The 23617-nt window shown below is 37.9% G+C and overlaps 3 protein-coding genes across 9 annotated transcripts; 1 reads left to right on the plus strand and 2 right to left on the minus strand.

Annotated features, from left to right (window-relative positions):
• Nucleotides 1-1333: 1333 nt before the first annotated feature.
• LOC128856024 (probable enoyl-CoA hydratase) lies at nt 1334-7678 on the minus strand. 2 transcript variants are annotated; one of them, XM_054091369.1, is made up of 3 exons: nt 7456-7678; nt 6648-7391; nt 1334-1812 (listed from the first exon to the last, which is right to left on the minus strand). In XM_054091369.1, exons 1-3 carry the CDS (start codon nt 7577-7579, stop codon nt 1625-1627), a joined length of 1056 nt encoding a protein of 351 aa, XP_053947344.1. In that variant the 5' UTR covers nt 7580-7678; the 3' UTR covers nt 1334-1624. The 2 variants fall into 2 exon arrangements, with proteins under 2 accessions (XP_053947344.1, XP_053947343.1); XM_054091368.1 differs by having other exon boundaries at nt 1335-1812; nt 6627-7391; nt 7456-7677.
• Nucleotides 7679-11501: 3823 nt separating this feature from the next.
• Nucleotides 11502-13403, minus strand: LOC128856026 (probable enoyl-CoA hydratase). Of its 6 annotated transcripts, none has more exons than XM_054091373.1 (3): nt 13261-13403; nt 12386-13181; nt 11502-12308 (listed from the first exon to the last, which is right to left on the minus strand). In XM_054091373.1, the coding sequence occupies exons 1-3, from the start codon at nt 13312-13314 to the stop codon at nt 12178-12180; spliced, it is 981 nt and encodes a 326-aa protein (XP_053947348.1). In that variant the 5' UTR covers nt 13315-13403; the 3' UTR covers nt 11502-12177. The 6 variants fall into 6 exon arrangements, with proteins under 6 accessions (XP_053947348.1, XP_053947347.1, XP_053947346.1 ...); XM_054091372.1 differs by having other exon boundaries at nt 12386-13202; XM_054091371.1 differs by having other exon boundaries at nt 12386-13205.
• A 2222-nt stretch (nt 13404-15625) lies between these two features.
• Nucleotides 15626-22747, plus strand: LOC128856028 (bromodomain adjacent to zinc finger domain protein 1A). Its single transcript, XM_054091377.1, has 5 exons — nt 15626-16133; nt 16627-19798; nt 19864-20444; nt 21507-22139; nt 22200-22747. The coding sequence occupies exons 1-5, from the start codon at nt 16012-16014 to the stop codon at nt 22288-22290; spliced, it is 4599 nt and encodes a 1532-aa protein (XP_053947352.1). The 5' UTR covers nt 15626-16011; the 3' UTR covers nt 22291-22747.
• Nucleotides 22748-23617: the final 870 nt, after the last annotated feature.

The following is a 23617-nucleotide window of genomic DNA, read 5'->3' on the forward strand; positions in this document are numbered from 1 at the left end:
TCAGAGCTGCATTTGAAATTCTGTGTCTTCTATTTATGACCAGTATGGATCTTCCCATTGCTCTTCGACCCACATCCCATCTCTATACAGTACTTTTCGTAAGAGTAGATGTTTCGCAGCCAACGGGTAGAACGCACTGATCATAAATAAGTCTTTCTTTTAAGGCATATAGGCAAATCACTTTTAAAAATTTCTTTGGGCTTTCCAAAAGCCCCTCATTCTAGATATTTCCTGAGTCTGGTTATCTTTGTCGACTGTAATTTCCTGTACGAAATATAATATGTAATTTAAAAATCTGCTGCACTTCAACACCTTCATTTATTGAAAGATTACCATTTGCTACTAAATTTGTCATAAACTGTGTTTTCTGCACGTTCATGTTTAAGCCAACGCTGCCTGCAGCTTCTTGCGACTACTATTATCATTTCTGTCGCATCACTTTCGGATATCAACACAATATCATCAGCAAAACGCAAGTGGCTCAGGTATTCACCATAAATTTTCCATCCTTGAGGCAGTCCAAATTTAGTTTGTTAGAAGCAAGCTTCAACACTAGAGTGAATAGCTTAGTAGTAGCAGTAGTTGTAAATGCCCTGGATCTCGTCAGAGTAGTTGGAGAGATGCCCCCTGACGTGCCTGTGAGGCGTCTCAGGTTCTTGTTTGCACAAGAAAAAGTAACTTGAGTTGCATGAGGGGCGACCGCTATTAGAAAAATGTTGCATAGTAATTTTCAATAATTAAATTAGTAATTTCTAGTGGTTTGCGCAGTAATTTTTAGAGTAACTGAAGAGTGTTGAAATATATTCATCTGTACATACTATTTTTAGTACTATGAGGGATCAAATTACCCTAAATAAGTTTTCCATAGTACTGTAGGTTTAGTATACATTTTTAGTTTTAAATAAGAACTATTTTATTATTTCTATTTCTATTAACTGACGGCCGCCGTAGCCGAATGGGTCGGTGCGTGACTACCATTCGCAATTCACAGAGAGAACGTCGGTTCGAATCTCGGTGAAACACCAAAATTAAGAAAAACATTTTTCTAATAGCGGTCGCCCCTCGGCAGGCAATGGCAAACCTCCGAGTGTATTTCTGCCATGAAAAAACTTCTCATAAAAATATCTGCCGTTCGGAGTCGGCTTGAAACTGTAGTTCCCTCCATTTGTGGAACAACATCAAGACGCGCACACCACAAATAGGAGGAGGAGCTCGGCCAAACACCCAAAAAGGGTGTTCGCGCCAATTATATAGGTATATATATATATATATATATATATATATATATTAACTGAAAATACCTTATTTTTGTCAAAATTTATGAAGTTTATTTTTCTATACTTCAAAATTAACAGGTTCCCTGTACCCGCGACGTTGAACATTTGATTGCGAACGTGCATATAAAAATATTAAGCAAAAATTTATTTACTAATATTTGAGTTTAAGGAAATTAATTTAATTCAGTCCACTTTTAACATATATAACATATGAAGGTAGCATAAATCAAATAAATTATATACCATACACGAATAAAGGTTTAGAATTTGACTCAAACATAATGTAAGGGTTTCTTTTAAAGCTGTCAATTAATTCTTATGCCTTATGCTTTCAATTACTCCCTACACTACTTTTTTTTTTCACTGGACTTCTGTTTTGCCTCCTTCGACTTTTTCTCATCCTCAATACGCGCTGCTTCCGCTGCCTGCTTTTCGGCCTCTTTTTGTTCAGCTGCAGCAGCCAATTGTTTGTCATCCCAGTCCGCCATCGACTTTTCACGCTTTAACCACGAATGCGTTGTATCGGTTTTAAATGCTGGAAGTAAACGTTTATTGGAATTACATTCTTAACTTGATTTAAATAAATGCATATAACAAATAGAATTTGGGCGACTTGTATATATAATTGGAGTTTACACTCTTTGTTGGGTATTTGGTCGAGCTACTCCTTCTATTTGTGATGTGCGCCTTCCTATTTTTCCACAAACGGAACGGCAGGAAAATTTTCATGGCAGAAATATACTCGGAGGTTTGCCATTGCTTGCCAATAGGCGACCGCTAATAAAAAAAAACTGTTTCTACAATATAATTTAGGAACTACCAAATGACAATCACGCGCCAACCCATTCGGCTACGGCGGCTAGGTCTTCAGAATTAATTTTTGGAATATTGTGATTAACCGCCATAATTAAAGCACGAAATTCTTGTCGGAAATAGCACCGAGCTGAAAACTGCACTGAGGAACCCAATATATATAATATAATAATATACAACAACTATGAACCAAAAAACAAACTTGTACATCAAAGGGTTTTGTCTTTGACATGCATTGTCTCTAAAACAATATTAAACTTAAAAATTTAAACAATAGTAAGTAAAATACTATTCTCTCTCAATAAGTATATAGAAAAAATTGATTTTATTACCCAAAATTCCAAAAAAAAACCAAAAATAGCTCCTTTTTCGAGGATCAAAGAACTTTACAGTATCTATTCATAAAAACATTTACGTGGCGCTCGCGCACTTTGCCCACACGCCCACATCTGCTCAATGGGATTAAAGTCTGGACTTTGTGAGCAATGCTTATAATTAGTTATAGCCTTATACAAATAACTTTTTACGGTGAAAAACAAAAAATCCTTTCGCTCCTTCAGTTTATTAATATTGGGGCCAATATGCATCTATTAGTACCCCCCTTGACTTTTTTTGATAAATTTTAATAAACTAACCATAAACTGAATAATTTACCTTTAAAGCCATTAGTTTAAGTCACACACAATGCAAAAAACTCACACAATCACAACACGAAAATAATAGTGAAAAAAAATAACGCTGCTTACTAAATAAATGCATTTAAAGCCTTTCTAGCTCAAATGTACAGGTTTATGGCCTTCAAAAGATCAGTTGCCTACATTTTTTTGCACGTCTAGCAATATAATGAATAATTCAAAATAAAAAAAATATATATATCTTATATATATATACACATATGTTGTTGTTGTTGTAGCAGTATCTTCGCCCTGTCAGTGTAGTGTAACTACCGGTCGTCTTCGTCTAGCTCATCTAAAGGTAGGCCCAAGAAACTGGCTGTTTCGACGGGTTGGGTCCAGATGGAGAGAGAGGTGTTAGATGAGTGCGGGGTGCCTTCACATGCCGGACATATGTTTAGTATGTCGGGGTCGATTCTGGAAGTAGGAGTTTAACCTGCTACAGTATCCAGAACGTAATTGTGCCAAGGTTACGCGGGACTCTCGGGGAAGCTGGAGCTCTTCGTCTGCAATTGGTGGTGGTTGGACTCCGATAACGGCATTCGAGGGTCGGTAGCTTAACACGTTCCCTGTCCGCTGAGCCACATATGGTTCAGTAAACGTGCGCCTGATAAGCACTGATACGTTCCTGAGCCATATGTGCGTCAGGGGATATATGAACCACATGTGTTTCATGAACGTGCAGAAGCAAAAATGTCCCTCTACGCTCATGGACCATATGTGTTTCAGGTAGAAATACCCTACATCCGTGTTTTGTTTTTTAATTAATATTATTACTAAAGCTATCCTATGACTACAAAAAAAACAAATTATTCAAAAAACCCTGTTGGACTTGTCGGTCAATTTTGCATTTTTGTATTGGGACAGGGAACGTGTTAAGAAGGTGGTAAGGGTCTCCCGATGAATGTCGTTTATGGCCTGTCTATACACTGTCCGATCCTGGAGTGGTCTGTCTGTTTTGTCTAGGATCTCGTCCACGTAGTTGAGGAAGTGCCTCCTGATGTGCCTGGGAGGTGGCTCAGGCTCGAGCAGGTGTCTGCATGGGTGAGGCCTACGGTGACACCCAAGCAGAAACTGCTTGCCGAGCATTTTATTGTGCTCCTTAACAGGGAGCATGTGCGCCTCGTCATGCAAATGTTGAATAGGGGACATCAGGAGACATCCTGTCGCGGTCCAGATGGCAGTATTCTGGCAGGTCTGGAGCTTCGTCCACTGCGTATCACTGGTTCCAGGCGACCACCCTCCGAATTGAGATCCTTTATACGAGGATCCCCGGGATCGGCCTGGCGTAGGCGGTCACGCTCGTTTGCCATAACGACTGCTTCGGCTGAGAAGTTGGGACGTAATTCCCGGATCCGTCCAGCAGGTATGAAGCGAGCCGCGGCGGCTGTAATCGCCTTGCGGAATGCGCGTTCGCCTGCGCGCACATCGGTGGGAGTGGGTAGGGCTGCGAAGATGTACTCAGTAAATTCCGCGAATCTGGTCCAATCAGCTTTGTTAAAGTTTATGTATGACCGGTGATCCGCGGAAACAAAGTCGGCAGGTCTCTCGATCGAGATGATAATGGGCAAGTGGTCTGATGCAAGCGATAGCATAGGTCTGCAAGCGATAGTACAGTGCTGAACGTCGAATCGTCTATCTGCTCTGCCAATAGTTGTCCCCTACGATCATTTGGCAGGCTTGAATGCCAAAGATCGTGATGCGCATTAAAGTCACCTACTACCATTCGGTTTTCTCCCCTGATGAACGCACCAATATCGGGGAGATATCCTGCTGGGTAGCAGGTGACAGGGGGTATGTAAATATTGTATATTTTGAGCTCGGCATCGCCTGAACGGACAGCTATACCTTGACGTTCTAAGGTGCTGTCCCTGCGGTCGATGCCTTCGTCAATAAGACGATACTGCACTGAATGGTGTACTATGAACGCTAGGCCACCACCGTTGTCTCGCTCGCGGTCCTTTCGGTGCATATTGTAGCCGTCCCTGGTAATCAGGGGGGAGCTAGCGTGCAGTTTTGTCTCCTGGACCGCAGCTATCTTGATTCCGAACCGACTCATGAAGTCGACTATCTCGTCAATCTTGCTCGTGAGTCCGTTGCAGTTTAGTTGCAGAAGCTTGAAGCTTCGCGGGAGTGTCGTCGTAATTCGGGGGGTGAGGGATGCGTGATGTTGTCTGCGTTGGTCCTGCTGTGCGTTCCGCAAAATGGGTAGTGGCCTGATGTTGTCTGATGGCCGCGCCACTGGGGGCGGTTGCGGGTGCAGAGCTCTGCAGCAGGGGGCAACGTAGTCGCGTGTCCTCTCACGGGTGGTGTGCAGGCCGGAGCACCTCCGAAAATGACACCAGCCACTGCAAGAATTGCATTGAACAGTTGTCAAGTTCCGAGGAACTACGGTCTGACACACGGAGCAGACTGTGCGGGGGACCAAGAGCTGCTGGTTTGTCCCCGCACTGGGGTAGGAGCAGGAGGGTTGTGGGTTGGAGAGGGAGTTGTGTTGCTCTTGGGGGCTCCTTACCGTTGAGGTGTTGTTAGTGGCGGCAGCGTGATGTGCCGGCACTGAGGGCAGTGTAGCCGTAGACGCGGGGGCCGCCTGTGAGCGGGAGCAACACGTGGCCACATACCTTGTGGACCGCTCCCTGTGTGTCTTAAGGCCTGAGCAGGTCTTAAGATGGCACCACCCGTTGCACTGGTTACACCTAACCGAGGTGGAGTTCGGGTGGAGCCGTTTGTGGCAAATGCAGCAGTAGAATACTTCAGGTCCGGGGTTGGGTTCGACGCCAGCCCGGAAGAGAAGTATTTGGAGCAAACTGGCTGCAATGAGTTGCTCCTGTGACGAAAGATTTGGGGTAAAATACGGTACACTAGACAGGGCTAGTATACTGGGGCGGCAGCCCTTGGTCGGGAATAAAAACCCGAGTCTTTCCGGTAACGTAGAACCGGCTGCCATGGAAATGGAATACACATATGTATATACTTGTGGTTGCAATCTAAAAGCTTAAATGACTTTATGGGCAATGCAAGTCAAAGACAAAACTCTTTGCCGGATAATTTTTTTTTTGATTCATTGTATATATCATCGCTACAAAAAAATATTTTTTTAGATAAGTATGCAGGGATTTCAATCAGCTGCTCTTTTTTTGCGGTTTAAAAAATACATGGTAACAAAAATAAGCTAAAAGTTGCACAACTAAAATAAAATTGTTGTCTCCTTACACTTATTATTATGAAATATCTTTTACTTTGTCGATAACTGTCCTCTAACTCCTAGCACAACTAGGTTCATTTGTAACAGACTTTAGATAAAAGTTAATTTTAGAATTTCAAATCTCGAATATTGGCAAATTCCATATTGATTCAGGCATTTGCATTTCGTAGAAAATTTAGGATGTTCTTCCATCAGCATCAGTTCCTGTTTCTCCCATTGGAGCATAGGACCAAGATGTTCTTTTTCTTCAAAAAACGCTCATTTAACTGTTAACTGTAAATTTATTTTCGCTCCAGTATGGCAATCTGTGTTTTGGAAAACTTATCGACAACGTAAAATAATAGCATTAAATGAGCGATTTAAAGAATTATCTTACTTAGGGCGGCCGCCGTAGCCAAAAGGGCTGGTGTGTGACTGCCATTCGGAAGCGCAAAAGTTCTTTCTAATAGCAGTCACCTCTCGGCAAGTGTATTTCTGCTCTGAAAAAGTTCTTCACAAAAACCATTTGCCATTCGGACTTATACTGTAGGTCTCTGCGTCTCTGAAACAACATTATAGTATCCGTCCCACAAATAGGAGGAGGAGCGAGCTCGGCCAAACACCCAAAAAGGGGTGTAAGCGCCAATTATACCATATTATATTTTATATCTTGCTTACTTTGTATAAACCATTTAATACCCTGCTGCATTTCCTCAATTATTTCTTTTGATGTGTACATAATCTCATTTTGCACCGCCTGATTAAAGTTTGCTGCATCGAAAACGGCTGAATACAACGAATTTCGATCGTGATTAAGAGCACGTTGCGGAAATTTCGCCAGCTGTTGTGCCAACTCTACAGACCTAATTAATGACTGACCGGGTGGAACAACACGGTTAACAACACCCATAGAGAGTGCCTCGTCGGCACAAACTTGCCGTCCCGTCAGTATCAAATCCAATGCTCTGGAAAAACCAATCAGTGCAGGTAAGCGCGCTGTGCCACCGTCGATAACAGGGACTCCGAAACGTCGATTAAAGAAACCAAGTACTGCTGTTTCCTCCATTACACGCAGATCACACATTAATGCTAGTTCCAATCCATTAGCTATACAGTAACCGCTGATACCGCACACTACCGGCTTTTGTATATGGCGCCGAGTAGGCCCCACTGACCCTTCATGCGCCATTAAAATGTCAATGCTAACCTGTTCTCCACCATCTTTTCCAAGCTCTAGGATATCATAACCAGCGCAAAAGGATCCACCAATGCCGTACAAAACTGCTACAGGTGATGTTTCGTCAGCCTCAAAAGCATTGAATGCCTCACAAAGTTGTGTGGCAGTGGCAGCATTAATAGCATTTCGCACATGTGGTCGATTTATGCCTATCAATGTGACATTCTTGTCTTTGTCAACAATAATATCCGTTGCAGTTTGTCCGCCTAAAACACAAAAATTATAGCTTTTACACAAATCTTATGTCACTTCGAAAACGGGGTGGCACACCTTTCTCATTTTTTTGCAGGCAATCTGTAGTGTAAATACTTCTTGCCCCTATATTTCTAACGTCGGCTGAGAGAGCTCCCACAACGCCCCTTTTGCTAAGATGTTGAACCAGTTGTCGTAACATAACTCAAATTATTAAAGTTATAAACTTATGATATCACAACAAACTCTTTTTGTAGCAAACTATGTCATCTATGAAACCGTAGTGCTAATAGAGATTACAAACAGAAATCGACTTTGAAGTACTGAACATAGAAGCTTAAAATTATGCTATGTTCCCACGGCACATAATTCACGAATTACCTTGTTGCCAAAGGGCATTAGTAACCATAGATGACTAGATGCGAGCTCTTCCTTGTGCGCGCGCTGTCAAAATGTGCATTTTTTATAACATTCGTCAGTAATGCCACACTGGAAGAAACATTGATTGGGGTGTGCCAAATTTCACACTTCACTCGATACATTTTGCATACATGTAACTATGTAATCCTATTGATTTAAGTTGTGACCTTTTCAGTTGGAGTTATTTTATCATACAAACCTACTTTTTTGCTAACTATTTTTAACCACCGACTGTATTTCTGCCATGGAAAAGCTCCTCATAAAAATATCTACCGTTCGGAGTCGATTTAAAACTGTAGGTCCCTCCATTTATGGAACAACATCAAGACACACCACAAATAGGAGGAGGAGCTCGGCCAAACTCCAAAAAAGGGTGTACGCGCCAATTATATATGTATATATATATATAAATATGTACGTACATATATATAGAAGAAATTAATCTGTTAATTGAGTATGTACAATATGTAAATTACGTTGAAGAGATAAAAAGCGTAAACTTTATAATATGTGTAAAACTGTGGAAAATAAACCAGATTTCCTTGGAATAAGTAAGAGCACGATAACAGATAACTGGAGCACTTACTGCTGGTCGTGGTAAATACGTCAATAATGAGAGGTGTACCTCCAAATTCACTGAAAGAGTGAATGATAACTCCGGCCCAGAAAATAAATAAAGCAAAAAGTGGTGAACAATTGAGGCCTATTAATACATTAAAAACTATTGAAAAGACTTTGGAAAGCGCAGTGAAACAGCAACTTATTTTGAATATAATGTTTGGAATGAATAGAATATTTGGAAGTTAATGAACTTTTATCGGGGTTTCCTAAAAATCATTCATATAAAACAGCAATAAATTATATCATTGATGAATGGAAAACCGGTGAAAAACAAATTAAAATTATTGGCTTTTTTAGATTTCAAGAGGGATAGAGATATAATATTTTGTTACAAAAATGAGAAGTGGTTTAAGGAATACTTAGAAGATAGACACCAAAGAACTACAGTAAATGGTAAGTTGTCGGAATATGGGGATCAATTTTGGAACCTATACTATTTACTTTGTATATAAATGATTTGGAGAAGGTTATAAAGAGATGTAAAATAGTACTATATGCTGATGGCTCCCTGATTTATGCTGAAGGAGAAAGCGAGGAAGAATGTAAAAATAGAATATTAGCTGATATAGACGAGGTCACTAAATGGTTAAAAATGAAACTTAAATTAAATGAAAAAAGACAAAAACAAAACAACAACAAAATTGAAAAAATTAACACAATCAAATATCTAGGAGTAATTATTGACAAGGAATTAAAATTTAAGGATATTGAATATACATATGTATATGCAAGAAGATTGGTGAAAAATTAGCATACTTTCGAAGAATTCGCAATAAAGTAGATGTAGTGACCGCAATAAAAATATATAATGTCAAGATTAACCACATTTTGAATATCCACGATCATATATACTTCCATAAGGGTAGTTCACAAAATTAAAAATAAAAAGGCACTATTGTATTTAGCGGATAGGATAGATTACGTAAAAGAAGTAACAAAATAAGAATTCGCAAAAATAGAAATGATAATGACTTTAGAATTAGATATAGACAGAGCTATAAAGCACAACATTCAATGATTTATATTGACCTGAACTTATACAATGCATTACCAACGGAAATAAAAAAGCAAGATATATAGTATTTGAACAAAAATTGTGTAGAATTCATTAGGAATAAGAGAAATAATTTAATGTAATGCTTTCAAATCATTGTGATTGTAATTCATTACTTTTCCAATTTTTAAATAAAAAAAAATTAATGTAAGAAATGTAAAGTGGTGTTAATACTAATAACAAATAAATAAATAATAATTAATATGAATTTCTTTCAAAGATGCCGGAGGAGCGGTGGCTTATTGTCAATCTTCAAAAACAAAAAAAAATCGTACAAATATATCGCTGAGTCACTTGGACGGTCCAAAAATTTTGTTCTAAAAGCCATTAAGCCCAAAAAATCCATGAACTACGTGGTGATAAAAAGAAAACGACTTACACTACTGATAACTTAATTGTGCCTTGTACCAAGAGGCCTTTGCTGCTGGAATTACACCTAGAACAATACGGCGTCGATTGTACAACATGAACCTTCCAGGTAGAATAGCTGTAAAGTTCCTCTGTTGAAACAAGCAATTTAACGAAGAGGAAAAAATTTAGCTCAAGAGCACAAGTCATGGTGGGGACCAGAGGGTATGAAGAAATAGTACAAAATACTTTGGAGCGAAGAAACAAAAATAAATTTATTTGGAAATGATGCTGTGCAAAATGTCAGCCATCCTAAAAGGGACAAGTTCTCACCGCGGTTCACAAAAACAAAAAAAAAAAACTCAATCGCGGTAGCGGCAACATGATAATATGATGCTTCTCTTGGTATGGAGAGAAGCACCCTCAAATTCTATTCACCTCATCTATACTATAAAGGTGAATGTCTGTATGTTGTCCTCGCAACACTACGAAACGACAACACCAAATGACGTAAAAATTTTTATACATTCATATTTTCACCCAATGAAGGTTATAGGCATGTGTTTATGATGGAACTCTCTTCCCTCAGCCCCCACGTCGCGCCACCACTCTTATTCGTCACTAATAATCGAATATTTGCTTAAATTTAATCTACAAAATCTTACTTTTTCCTATTTCCCACTATTTATAGCACACTCTAGACTTCATAATCCGCATAAGCTGTTCAACTATGACCCAAATGCAAAGTTCAAAAACGGTTTGAGATAGAAAATTAATAAAAACAATTTTGCTTGATATTTTTCTGATTGGTTGTTTTGATTTTATTCAACGAGGCATAGCAACGGATGCCACTATTTATAGCACACTCCAGACTTCATAATCCGCATAAGCTGTTCAACTATGACCCAAATGCAAAGTTCAAAAACGGTTTGAGATAGAAAATTAATAAAAACAATTTTGCTTGATATTTTTCTGATTGGTTGTTTTGATTTTATTCAACGAGGCATAGCAACGGATGCCACTATTTATAGCACACTCCAGACTTCATAATCCGCATAAGCTGTTCAACTATGACCCAAATGCAAAGTTCAAAAACGGTTTGAGATAGAAAATTAATAAAAACAATTTTGCTTGATATTTTTCTGATTGGTTGTTTTGATTTTATTCAACGAGGCATGGCAACGGATGCCGGGTATTGTAATATTATGGTTATTAATAAAAAAAAATTTTCTATGAAATTATCGTTTGTAATTCTTTTATATACAATACATATCCTAAATCCCTCAAAACTACTCCTACGCGAGCGGAGCCGCGGGTTAAAGCTAGTAACCAATAAAATGGACACATTTATTTACAAGGCCATGCTTCAAGAAAAGATGCTACCATTTCCTGAGGAGAATATGCCACTTCCGTGGCATTTTATGCAAGATAATGACCCAAAATACTACAAATGTTAAAATTATAGGTTGACCAAGCCAGTCAACCCGAAATAAACGCCATTGAAAACCTTTGGGGAGATTTAAAGCGAATCGGAAAGAAATCATTTAAAAATAAGAAGGGTTGGTTCTTAAATTATTCTTCTTAAAAATAAAAAAGAATTATGGTGTTCCACTCCCACAGAAACCTGCCGTAGGATTATCGAATATTATCTACGCCAATTCGAATACACAAAGCCATTGACTGTAATGGTGGACACACTGGTACACATACAATTGAATAACTGTTTAATTTAAAAAACTTTGCCTTTATACAAATATTACAGTAACAATCAAAACGTCTTTTAAACAACGTGGTGTCGTAAACGTCAATGAGAATTTGACTAGTAATAATAAGTAATGATAAAACAAAATAAATAAATAAAAAAATCATATACAACTACTACACTGTTATAGAATAATCACATACTTTTTTCGTTCAATTTTGTCCAATGTTGGTTGAAAGTAGAATTATTTTGGTTTGATATGTGTACTTTTATATAACGTTTTTAAATCAAACAAACTCCTTCGTTATATATAATTAAATTTTTTATAACTCCAAAAATGCATGGACAAATATACCATATGATTTGGCTACCACGTACATATTTTGGAACGGGACATACATACTTTCCCTTTAGAAGAAAAAAAGGAAAACATTTTTTTAAAACTCTTTTTTTTTAACTAATAGTAAAATACTTGCAAGTATTTGTTCGAAAAATTCGAAACCTCTCTATGGTAACAACAAGTGTATTATTTTTATATTATATTATATATTTGCTTCAAAAGTATAGGTAGATACTTATATTTTACTCGTAAGCCGAAATGTAACTTGGACCAATTCCAAGACTACTGAGTGAAAAATGTAGCTATGCATTTTAGTCAGCAATTATTCTGAATCGTATTTGCGTTTGATGCAAACCGTTTCTCGTGAAGTTCTTCTTCTTTTTCCCAAGTTTGTAAAGCTTTCGGCTTTACCTGCCACGATTCTATCTTCGATCCATTTGTTTTTGCTGAAACAAAACTTTAATAAGTATCATAAGGACCTATTTGACCGTGGTTAATGGGATTCTAAATAAATATTACTTACAATTTTTGAACCTTGTTACACCTTCTCCAATTTCTTTTACAATATTAGAATGAATTGGGACAGTTTCATGGCCTATCGCTGCGCAAAAACCATTGCGCCGTTCGTAATGGTTTGTATATAAATTGTTACGATCTCTTTGAAGGGCTTTTAAAGGAAATTTCGCAATGGAAAAAGCTAAATTTACTGCCTGCCCAAGCGCCGTGCCTGTAGCTACTAGACGATTTACTAACCCTATTTGAAGAGCCTCTTGGCCACCCACGCGCCGACCCGTTAACAACAAATCCATTGATCGTGAATATCCTATTATAGCAGGTAGCCTAGCTGTTCCCCCACACTTTAGATTAAGCCCAATGCATCGGCCAAAAAATCCCAACACTGCAGTGTCCTCCATAATGCGAAGATCACAAAAAATCGCCAATTCTAGCCCATCGGCCACACAATAACCATTAATGCCACAAATAATTGGTTTTTTCGAATGCCTATGTAAAAAATTATGATTAGATAGCGCACTATAATTCTCGTTAAAATCACTTTTTTTGCAACGCGCTTCTAATTCTGTCAGATCTTGACCTGTGCACAAAGAGCCTCCTATTCCATAAATCACTGCCACCGGCGACGTTTCGTCCGCTTCAAAACTGGCGAGGGCTTGACTTAAACAACGCGCTGTTTTATTGTCAATGGAGTTGCGATTATTTGGTCGATTTAAACCAATTAACGTGATATGGTCATCCTTATCAACTAATACCAAGGGTCCAGCTTTGCCGTTGTTTTCTGATGCTTCAGTTGAAAAGTATTGCTTTTTTCGTAAACATATATTCTGCTTTAATCGTAAGGTTAGCCTTAAAATAAATTTATATATAAATTTATAAACTTACGCCTAGTAGCTTCTGCAAACTATTAGATCTATATTGTCTTAATATATTCGCCATTATTTCATTTGAAAGCAAAGCCACAAGAACCAATTAATTAAAAATTTCCTAAACAAAACTCAGCTGAGAGTAGAGATGACCGATACCAATAATTGCTTATCAGTAAAGCATACTCGATAAAGTGTAATCTTTTCGAATGGGTACATACCCTGTAGCAAACAGCACATCATAGAATTACAGTGCCCACATACACCAACATTACCGTATATAGTGTCATGCTGAAAACAGTGAAGACCGCACGGAATCCCTTACCGCAGTCCCTTACCGTGCACAAAAACTCACCCCCGAGAGCAACTGCGTTCTTTTAATTACATATTTACACAATACATCGGTTTGTGTGTGTGTATGTGTTTGGTTGTATCTACACAATGTTGCCATTGATATTTTTGCTTACACACTTTTTCACACATCCGCGTTATCAATTAAAATTTTTCATTGTTTAATAAACCAAAGCCAAAAACCAACAGATGCAATAGTTCATTTATCTATAATTAACATTATTCAACAGTATTTTTAAGCTATTCTAACAAAAATTATCATTTTTCTAAGTTTATTTTGTAAATAATTTCGAAATGTACTGCTTGGCAACACTGTGTGGTGAGAGAGCAATCAGCTGAGTCGATATTACGGGATTTTTTTAACAATCGTGAAATAAAATCTACGGTACTACGATACGGAAGGAAGAAACTTTTCATTTACATGGGGTTCTCATAAGTTTGATCGGAACAGCTGCGTCGGGATTGAGTTTACGGTGTTCACTGTTTTCAGCATCAGTTTCCCGTGAGATAAACAAAGTATACGAAAAATGTACCGTCGTAAGTACACGGTAATGAGTTTTCATTTACATGGCGCTCTCTTTTGTTTATTTATTTACAGAGTCTGATGACCCAGCCAATTCGGAAGGTGCAACCTTCAGGAGTAACATTGTACTCTATCATACATTGAGGTACAAACGAAGGGGAATTACTTGTTTGTGAAGAGGAAGAGTAGGCGACAGCAATAGAAACTACGAAGCAAAAGAAATTATCTAGCCGCACAAACTTTCTTGCCAAGACGTCTTCCGCATAAGAACGAAAAAAATTGCATTTGGACAAGAATGATAGAATACATGGTTGCGCCTTCCGAATTCGCTATGTCGTAAGTATAGAAAAAGTATAAAATATATGCATTTTTTAACATTCGTCAGCAAGGCCACATCGGAAGAAACATTGAGTGGGTATTTTTTTAACAAAAATTGGGAATTTTTGGTTTTCACACCACTATTGAGGTTGCCCAGTTGCCCGTACACACCTACATATATATAATAAAAATAAGCGCAATCAGTATTAAATACATAAATAAGCTATTATTGATATTTAAATGAAAGTATTAAAATTTTAAATGCAAAAGTAATATAATAATAATAGCAAAGTAATGAACCCCGAAAACATAACTAAAAGTGGGTAAAAAAACATAAAATGCTGAAACAACAAATAGAAAAAGTTAAAGCAGATAACCTTTAATTTTTTATAACTTAAAAATAGTTAGCAAAAGTATGTTTCTAAAATATCTCAAACTCAAATTCAATTACCCTTTCCCACGCTTTTCAACCGTGTAATATTTATAGACATAAACCAACACACAGTTTTCAATAAAATTACATGTATACAGCCGAAAAGGATATAAGGATTTCAATCCCGTCATTTTTCCATTAGGCACCAACGAACTGTTTTTGATAGGTATTTTTGACGCATATTTTCTTGCAGCCCACCATTTCGCTTATCAGCTGTTCATCATCCCGTGATGTGTGAATGCTGCTAAGTTTTGAAACGAGTTCATGGGCGCGCTATCACTCAAAATGAAAGAGTTTCGCATTTTATTACCAAAAGGAATGATTGTGAATGGGAAGGGTAGGCAGAAGCAATAGAAATTACGAAGCACGATTAGATTATGCACACACACAATTTCTTGCCACGGCGTCTTCCGCATAAAAAACGCAAACAAACTGCATTTGGAGGCCTTATATTAATTTGTGCTTTCACAATTTAACACGCGACACTTTGTTTTCATTAGTTTGTTTAGTTTTAATCTCACAATTCACTATATTACCAATACATTCACTGAATTTTCTCAAACATGTAATTTCTCGTCTTTTTGTTTGTCATGTATTGGAAAGAAGTCTGACGGCAGGCGTGTGAATCCCCCGAAAAATGAAGTAACTGTTATAGGAAGACGTCACCTTTTGTATGAATTCGCCTTACCACACAGTCTTGACGTTTCTATTGTATGTCTTTTCCGTAGAAGTTCAGAGCAACTCTGAGTGTTATCTATGTTTGAGTTCTAAAAGTGAAAAGTGAAAAGCGTGAGACAACCAACTCGTGAAGAAGAAGTAAAAATCTTATTGGCGCGTGAAAAGTGCAAACTCCTTTAAATTTCTGATTAATTTGCTAAATATAACTTGTGAAATAATCAGATAAAACGAAGTGGGTTTACGGATAATATATTTATGCTGCAGGAATTGTGGAGAAGTGCTGTGAATACGCAGACTGTTAATTTGAAAATTCGCGTCGTGTATAAAGTGTTTGTGGCTTTCATCCATTCCACCAACACTCGCTAGAGCAATTTGCCGAAACTCCTCTATTTCTGTGCTGCAAAAAAGAATCGCAAAAGTGCACCGTTGTATTATTCATATAAAATACACTTGTAATTGTTTGGAAAATGCCTATCTGTAAACGAGATGGCTTCGATAATATGCCATCCCGTAATCGAAACGAGACTTTTCATGACAACGACGAGGTTTTCTTTTGTGAAGTAACAAGGGAGATATTTCGCGACTATGAGTAAGTATCATAATTATTGCTATATAAATTCAATGACATGATGAGGGATGGCCAATTTTTTGCATTTTCTTAAGCTTCGCATTTTTTTGTATTAGCCGTTGCCCTATTGGTTTGCGTAAAACGATGCTACAAAAAGAAACAGGGAACTAAAAGAAGACAAATAAATTTTACGCTAAAGCGTAATTGAGAATGTAATCAAAAACGTCCAACCAGCTGCTACGGAAAGCGGTTGGCGGGAACTTATTCGCGAGCAACGCACGCGTGTAGTGTTGCCAAGTATATGCCATGATCGAACCCTATTTGAGCCATAACTTGGATATGATAAAATAAATATCATTATCCAAAAATAATGGGACTTAGGGTTTGTTATTTTATTCAAAGTTCTTGGTGTCGGATAAATTTTGTATTTTTAAGATTTGCCATGTGAACCATCCGGAGTATTATTATTCCTGTAAACGAATTCAATGTTTTCTAATTGTGTATATTTTTGCAGGGACTACTTCCGCCATGTAATGGTAATAAATTCCACTGTTTGGCAGTGCGAAGCCACTGGTCGCGATAATCTCACCTATGCAGAGGCATTACGTAGTGAACGAAGAGCGCGCAAGAAACTGGAACTATTTAAGTACTGTCTTCGAGCACCGGTAATGCTAGTTGTTGAAAACTCGAAGCAATCCTCATTGAACACACTTTGTGTAATTTTATGCAAATTTCTGCGCAAGCGTTTTTTTATCAATGAAGAAGTAACTGCCTGCCATAAAACTTCTACATATAACGCCTACACAGTGTTAGGTATTGTGCCGTCTAGTAACACGCCTCCCGCCAACGGCGTGTATGAAGAAACTGAGAAACTTCAGTACAAGTTGCGTCGGAAAGGACAAAATGAGGCAGAAGTAATTATACCATTTGAAAATATCCGTCGTCAGCGACAAGAGTTCACTACAGAGAATCTGCAAATGTTCGTGAAAGATAATGTAACTCGTGTGGATGGTATATTACGACCAAAACCGGAGTCTTACCAAAAATATGTGACAAATCAAAGTATCACTTTCGAAAATATATTCATCGGCAAAATGCCACATTTTACACCCGCAAAAATTAAACGTCCATCCCAAGATACAGGCAGTAAAAAGCAATCCACATTGAATAAATATTTTGCTAAAGATGGGAAAACTGAAAATGAAAATAATGTAAAGAACGATGGAAAACTAAGTGAGCAGGAAGAAGCTAGGCGAGAGAAAAAACGGGCACAAAAAGCTGAAGAAGAAGAAGCTAGATTGGCTGATAAACTGAAACGCATTGCTGAGCAGGAACGACAGAAAGAGGAGAAGCGGAAGTTAGTGGAACGAGTTAATGCCGAATGTAACGCTTTGCTTACAAAGACGGATGACTTGGAGCGCACAGACCAACGCTTACTGCCCTTATATAGACCTGTTAAAACTTATATTCCAGCTAAACTAGTCGGCGATGCATTCATGATTCGAGAATTCATTCATTCTTTCCCAACCATATTGTCAGGCATTGAAGTTTTTCGTGGAAATTTGAGTTTTTTTGAAATGTCTCGTGCCTTTAGTATTCGTGAAGTGTCTGGACCACTGTCGGACATAATTCTGATACTTCTGGGAACTGTTTTTGATATGCAGAAAGAAGAAGAGGAAGATTGTAGCGTTGAATATTTGCGTGCGCGTTCCGAGCTGAAAAATCGAGAACCTTTAATAACGATGAGTGAAGCGGCCCGGGCTCATAAGTATGCAAAGCGACATTTCTCTTTCAAGATAAACGAGTTGCCAATAGATTCGATGACTTTGAGTGAAGTTTTGCGTTTGCATTTGTTGTCGTCTGGAGCTATAGTCAAAGAGCGTGCGGAAAAATGGCGCATTAAGTATCGGAATGGTTATTCATCCTCAGAGGATCCTGGACTTATGCTACGTATGCGATATCCACATATTTTGCGTTCTCTCAAGCTGTACACTATCTATCAGTTACCATTTACTGACATTGTGCGTATTGCGCGTTGTCTGATGGGGCAGATATTGACTTACTCAAGTCCCATAAATCTTATTGAAGAACGCATGGAGCAAATGTCCACGACTCGGATGGAGCTACGAGTATTAACAACGATGGAGAATACGCGTTTATCAAATGTTCAAACGCAGAAGCGTAATATTACTAATGAATTTCATCAGCAATTAATGGAAGATGAAATAAAAAGCAACAAAGAAAAGAAAAAGCAGCTTGAAGAAAAATTGAATAAAAAAATTGCAGAGCTGTTGGCACAGTCTGAACGTGAGCGTCGAAAATACGAGCAGCAGGTAGAAGGATTCAATTCATCTTTATTTAATTTTCTTGTCTATCTTGGCATGGATCGTGCATACCGCAAATACTACGTATTGGAATCGATGCCAGGCATTTTTGTGGAGCATGCACCCGATGCTTTAGACACTTGTTTAAGTGATCCTCCCAAAAATGTATTAGGAGGAAATTCTATACAGTCAAATATCGCAAACTTGCCAAAAAATCGCAAGGACATACGTGCATATTTGTTGAAAATGTATACTGATGAAGATAAAGAAGCAGCTAAGGCCGATAAAGCTGCTAAGGCTCCGAAAAATACAATCTCCCTCAGCGGGTCCCAGGAAAACAAGGAAGATAAAGAAAATCATCTAGTAAATGGTATCACTAATGGTAAAGATGTTACCGAAGGAAACGAGCCCGATACAAAGAGTGAGGAGAAAGTAATTGAATCCGAAGCCGAAGAATCTCCATCACAATATCAATTATATATGTGTACGGGCAACCCGAGAAATTGTATTGTTCATGATGAACGGAACGCTGACAGACAGAGATGGACTTATATCTACGAAAAAGAAGATATCGATGCACTTATTGCAGCACTGAATCCATTAGGAGAGCGTGAGTCTCAATTAAAGGAGCAACTAACTACTCTACGTCAACTTATTGTTAACCATTGCAAAAAATGTCCAGAAGAATTGCTTACATTAGATGATAACCAGCAAGTTCGTAAATTCAAATCGTTAATGATGTCTGAAACTTCTCGAAAGTATAGTAAAGCGAACTTTGGTTTTGGCGAGGGCGTGGATCTGAACGAAGTAATGCATGCGGCGCTGATTGATCGAATAATACAATTCGAAAGCGACATTTATACGGGTGATTTGGGTCGGTTAAAGGTGAAGGATATGGAAAAATGGCGGTCAGACCTTCAATCAAACCAATATGATCCACAAGTCAAATTGCAGTTGGGCCCAAAAGTCGCCATAGATGGGGGGGATGACGATGAGGGTGCTGACGACGATGCAGAAGATGATGTTGAGGTAGATGCAAAAGATGGTGGAAAATACGCAACCAGACCCTTTAAGGATCCCGGCGATGTGTTGGGTGACACAATCGAGATTGACTCGGAGGACAGTGGTGATGAGCTTATCTCCTTACATGATTCGCCCACAATCCGAACCAATGTACAGAATTGCGCCTATGCTCTACTACAGGTAGAACAGGCAATAGAACGGCGTTTCATTAAGGAGCCGTTTGGTGCACCCTTAAAAGATGTAAAGGATAAAGAATTTTTGGAACGTAAAATAAAATGGGGTCTCGCTCGATTGAAACAATGGGAGGTGTCCTTAGTAGAGAGCACAAGTTTCTCACAAGTGAGTTTATCATTTCTTTTGACATCACTTTCTTTTTTTTAACTTTTTTTGTCACTCTAACACAGGTATTCCTTCATTTGAACATTCTGCATGATTGCATTTTGTGGGCTCGTTCCACGAACAAATCCCTGTGCCAAGTATGTCGCAGAGGAAGTGATCCAGACAAAATGTTGCTATGTGATGAATGCAATGGTGGCACACACATGTTCTGTATGAAACCTAAGATGAAGACAGTTCCTGAAGGTAATTGGTACTGCGCACGGTGCGTCAAACGTTTGGGTATACGTAACGAAAACGAAGAAAAAAATAGTAAATCGGCGTCTCAAAGACGGAAGCGTACTTTCAATATTGATGATAATATTGATGACGGTATGGTAAATGGCACTAAAGATGGCGAACGTGGACGCAGTAGTGGACGCCGCAGTAGTAAGCCTTTGCAAACGAATGAAATCGAAGAAGCATTGGAAGATGACAATGATGAGGCTGCGCAAGACAGTGATGAAGATGACAATAGTGATTCTGACGCTGATGAAAATAATAGTGAAAACTTGGATGATGATGCAGAAATTGGTAGTGATAAAGGCGAAGATATTGAAGATGATGAGGCTGATAAGAAGAAATCTGAGGATGGCACAGAACAAGAGGAGTAAGTGGCTATACCTTGCTTAAGTAAAAATAAATCAAGTTTTTTTTTTGTTTTCCAAAAATTAATTTCTTCCATTGTGTGAGAGTAGTTTATTCAATTCTCAGCTAATGTCATTGTTGCTCCCAGTGTTTCTGCGCTAGCGCTGTAGTTAGGGCTATCGCTTCGTCTGTTGTTGTCATGCGCAACATGGTATATCGTTAGCAATTTTCGTGTGATAGGAATATGTGGACGACTGCTGTTCTTGTATCGGCGCAAATATTCCTCATACATGTTTGAGAATTCTGCTAGAGCGACAATCCGGGTCGCTCTGGTAATGTTGTTGTATCAGGGAATGCTGCTGGAGTACAGTCCTTGGCCGGATATAAATCCGGGTCGTTTCGGTAACGTAGAACCGACTGTCGTGGAAACGTCGCTCCGGTAATGCATAACTCCTGTCTGTTTCAGTTGGCTTTGTTAAAAATCCCAATTTCCGTGGGATTGCAACGCTAATGCGGATGAGCACGTAGAATGTGTGCACTTATATATAGCGTCTCCAATAGTGATGTTTACTTATTTAAATTGGAATCGGGTTCGAGTAGTACTTTAACACTCTTCATTACAATGTTTCTGTAATAACGAATATTTTTTGGTCCTCTTCTTAGATGTGTTAAATCATTTTATTTAATTTTTTTTGTCGGTGGGTCTTTGGGTGAGTAAGTTAAGGATTTTCAATAAAAATTACAACCAAATTTAAATTTAAAGACTAGATATAGTAAAGTTTAGAATTTCGAATCATTATTTTCTACTCCTTATCAAAGCTAATGCTAATAATATGCTTCAAGCATCCAATAAAGGGACGTACCCAATATCAAAACTTGAATAGTAGAGATTAAAATAAGTGATGATATCTGAATGTAGCACAAGTTGTTAAAAGTTGTGAGATTATTTAGTTATAAATGTTATATAATAATTCAAGTATTCATACTACTTCTACAAATCCGATCGGTCATAAAAGTCATGGGAGTCATCTGCACTATTTAAACATTTGTTTTAATTTAATTTTAACTTTATTGTTCCAAACAGAGATGACAATGTTTGCGTTGTTTGCTCATACGATGGAAGTGATCTAATGTGTATACGCTGCAAGGAAACTTTCCATTTAGAGTGCATCAATATGAAGAGAGCACCTCGTTACAATTTCATATGTCCAAAATGTAAATCGGTAAACGGAAGCGACAAAAGCTCGCCGAGGAGCATAAAAAGGAATAGTAAGCATATTCTAGACTCTTCAAACGATGACGACGATGATGATTCCGAACCGCTTGTGAAACGCACAAGACCGTCACGGTCGTCTTTACGTAATTCTGGTTATCAGCAGCAGAATGGGCACGGCAGCCCTCGCGAGGCAGCTAAATCGGCATCACAACGACGTTCAATTCGTCGTACCGGTGACCATTTACCACTGAATAGTGCCGCCTTATATCAGCTTCTCGATGATGTAATGAAACATGAAGATGCGTGGCCGTTTACGCGCCCGGTTTCGCAGGCAGAAGTACCGGACTATCACAAGATTATAAAAACACCAATGGATTTGGCAAAGGTGAAGTCAAAGCTTAATATGGGCGCGTACCAGCTGAATGAGGAAGTAATGAAAGATATTCAATTGATTTTTCAAAATTGCGATGAATACAATGTAAAAGGCAATGAAATTTACAAGTAAGTCAAGCAATGGATTTCAAAGTAGTATATCCGTATTGAAAATGTTTGTCATTTCAGCGCTGGTTCTACGTTGGAGAAGTATGTTATAGAGCAATGTAAATGCCTAAATTTACCATTTAAACCCAGCGACATGAATTCTTCTCAATAAATATAAAAATCAGTTTAGAATGGCAATGTCTGTTAATGCTAAATTAGAGTTTTTCATATAAAAATTGTTTTGTGAACTTTTCTGCTGCAATTTTAATTAGTGTCTGCATTATAAAAATGATTATCCTTATAAACGCATATTTTGGTTATCTATTACTGCTATTATATACATTTAGTGCTAAATCCCGTACAGTGTTTTCTTTTTACGTTTCGTTTTTCATTTTAATTAAGATACGAAATTCGAAGTAAATAGCACTCGGATAAAGCCGTCTCATATATTTAAAATGTTACGAGCATTTAGAAAATTTTAAGAAATTCACATAATGCTTCTCTAATGCAAAAAATAGCTATTAATTTTGTAAGCTTAAGAAAACTCGTATTTAAGCCTAGAGTAAGAACAATTTCAAATTGAAAAATAAAAAAATAACTAATTTTATCACGTTACCACAAGACAAGTATATTCACGTCTATTATTAAATTATTGGAACCATATAAGTTTGCATATTTATATCTAAAATAAATAAACCTTTTGAGATCTAAGTTAAAATTCTATAAATAAAAATGTGTCTCAATTCTGGCAGAACCGAAATATTCTATACTTAGTGCATGTTCACATGATTCCATTTGGTTCGACACTGATTGATCCAAACTAGGGAGCAGTATATGTAGATGCTGACCAACTCGGGATGCAAGCGTCATTTGGTGATTCACTCACTGCAGCGGATTTCTGAATGAACTAGTGACAATAGAATAAGCTGCTGACATGATGTTGACTAAACGTTATTAAAAAAATAATATTTAAATTTACTCAGATAGCCAAGTTGCTCACGAAGTGCTTGTCTCGGACATGATCAATCCGGAAAGGGGAGCGAACTGTCACAGATGGCTCAGCATTCCCATGGCAGCCGGTTGTACGTTACCGGAATGACTCGGGTTTTTCCCGATTAAGGGATGCCGCCCCAGTCGCATTTCGTTTATATAAAAACAAATTTTCGTTAAATAAAACAAATTTCCATTGCAGTTTTACTTCGCAGTTTTGATCGGCATTTTTTAATTCGAAAGAACTTTATCATTAGCTCATATGAACTCGCCCTGTTATATATTGTTTGTATTCTCTTTTACTCACTTCTAAATCACGACATGTAGGGTGACCACGATTTTTAAGGCAACAAAGTGCTCATAAGTGTTGATAAAAATCCAATTTTTTAAAAACACCGTGAGAAAGTGAAAGTTTCTTTTGTTTTATATGAAAGGTTTTATTTTTTTTATATTTATAAAACACTCAATAGAATTAGTAATTAATAATTTCCTTTTTGTTAAATTGCCTT

This window comes from Anastrepha ludens, chromosome 2 (assembly GCF_028408465.1).
Source record: "Anastrepha ludens isolate Willacy chromosome 2, idAnaLude1.1, whole genome shotgun sequence".
NCBI lineage: Eukaryota > Metazoa > Arthropoda > Insecta > Diptera > Tephritidae > Anastrepha > Anastrepha ludens.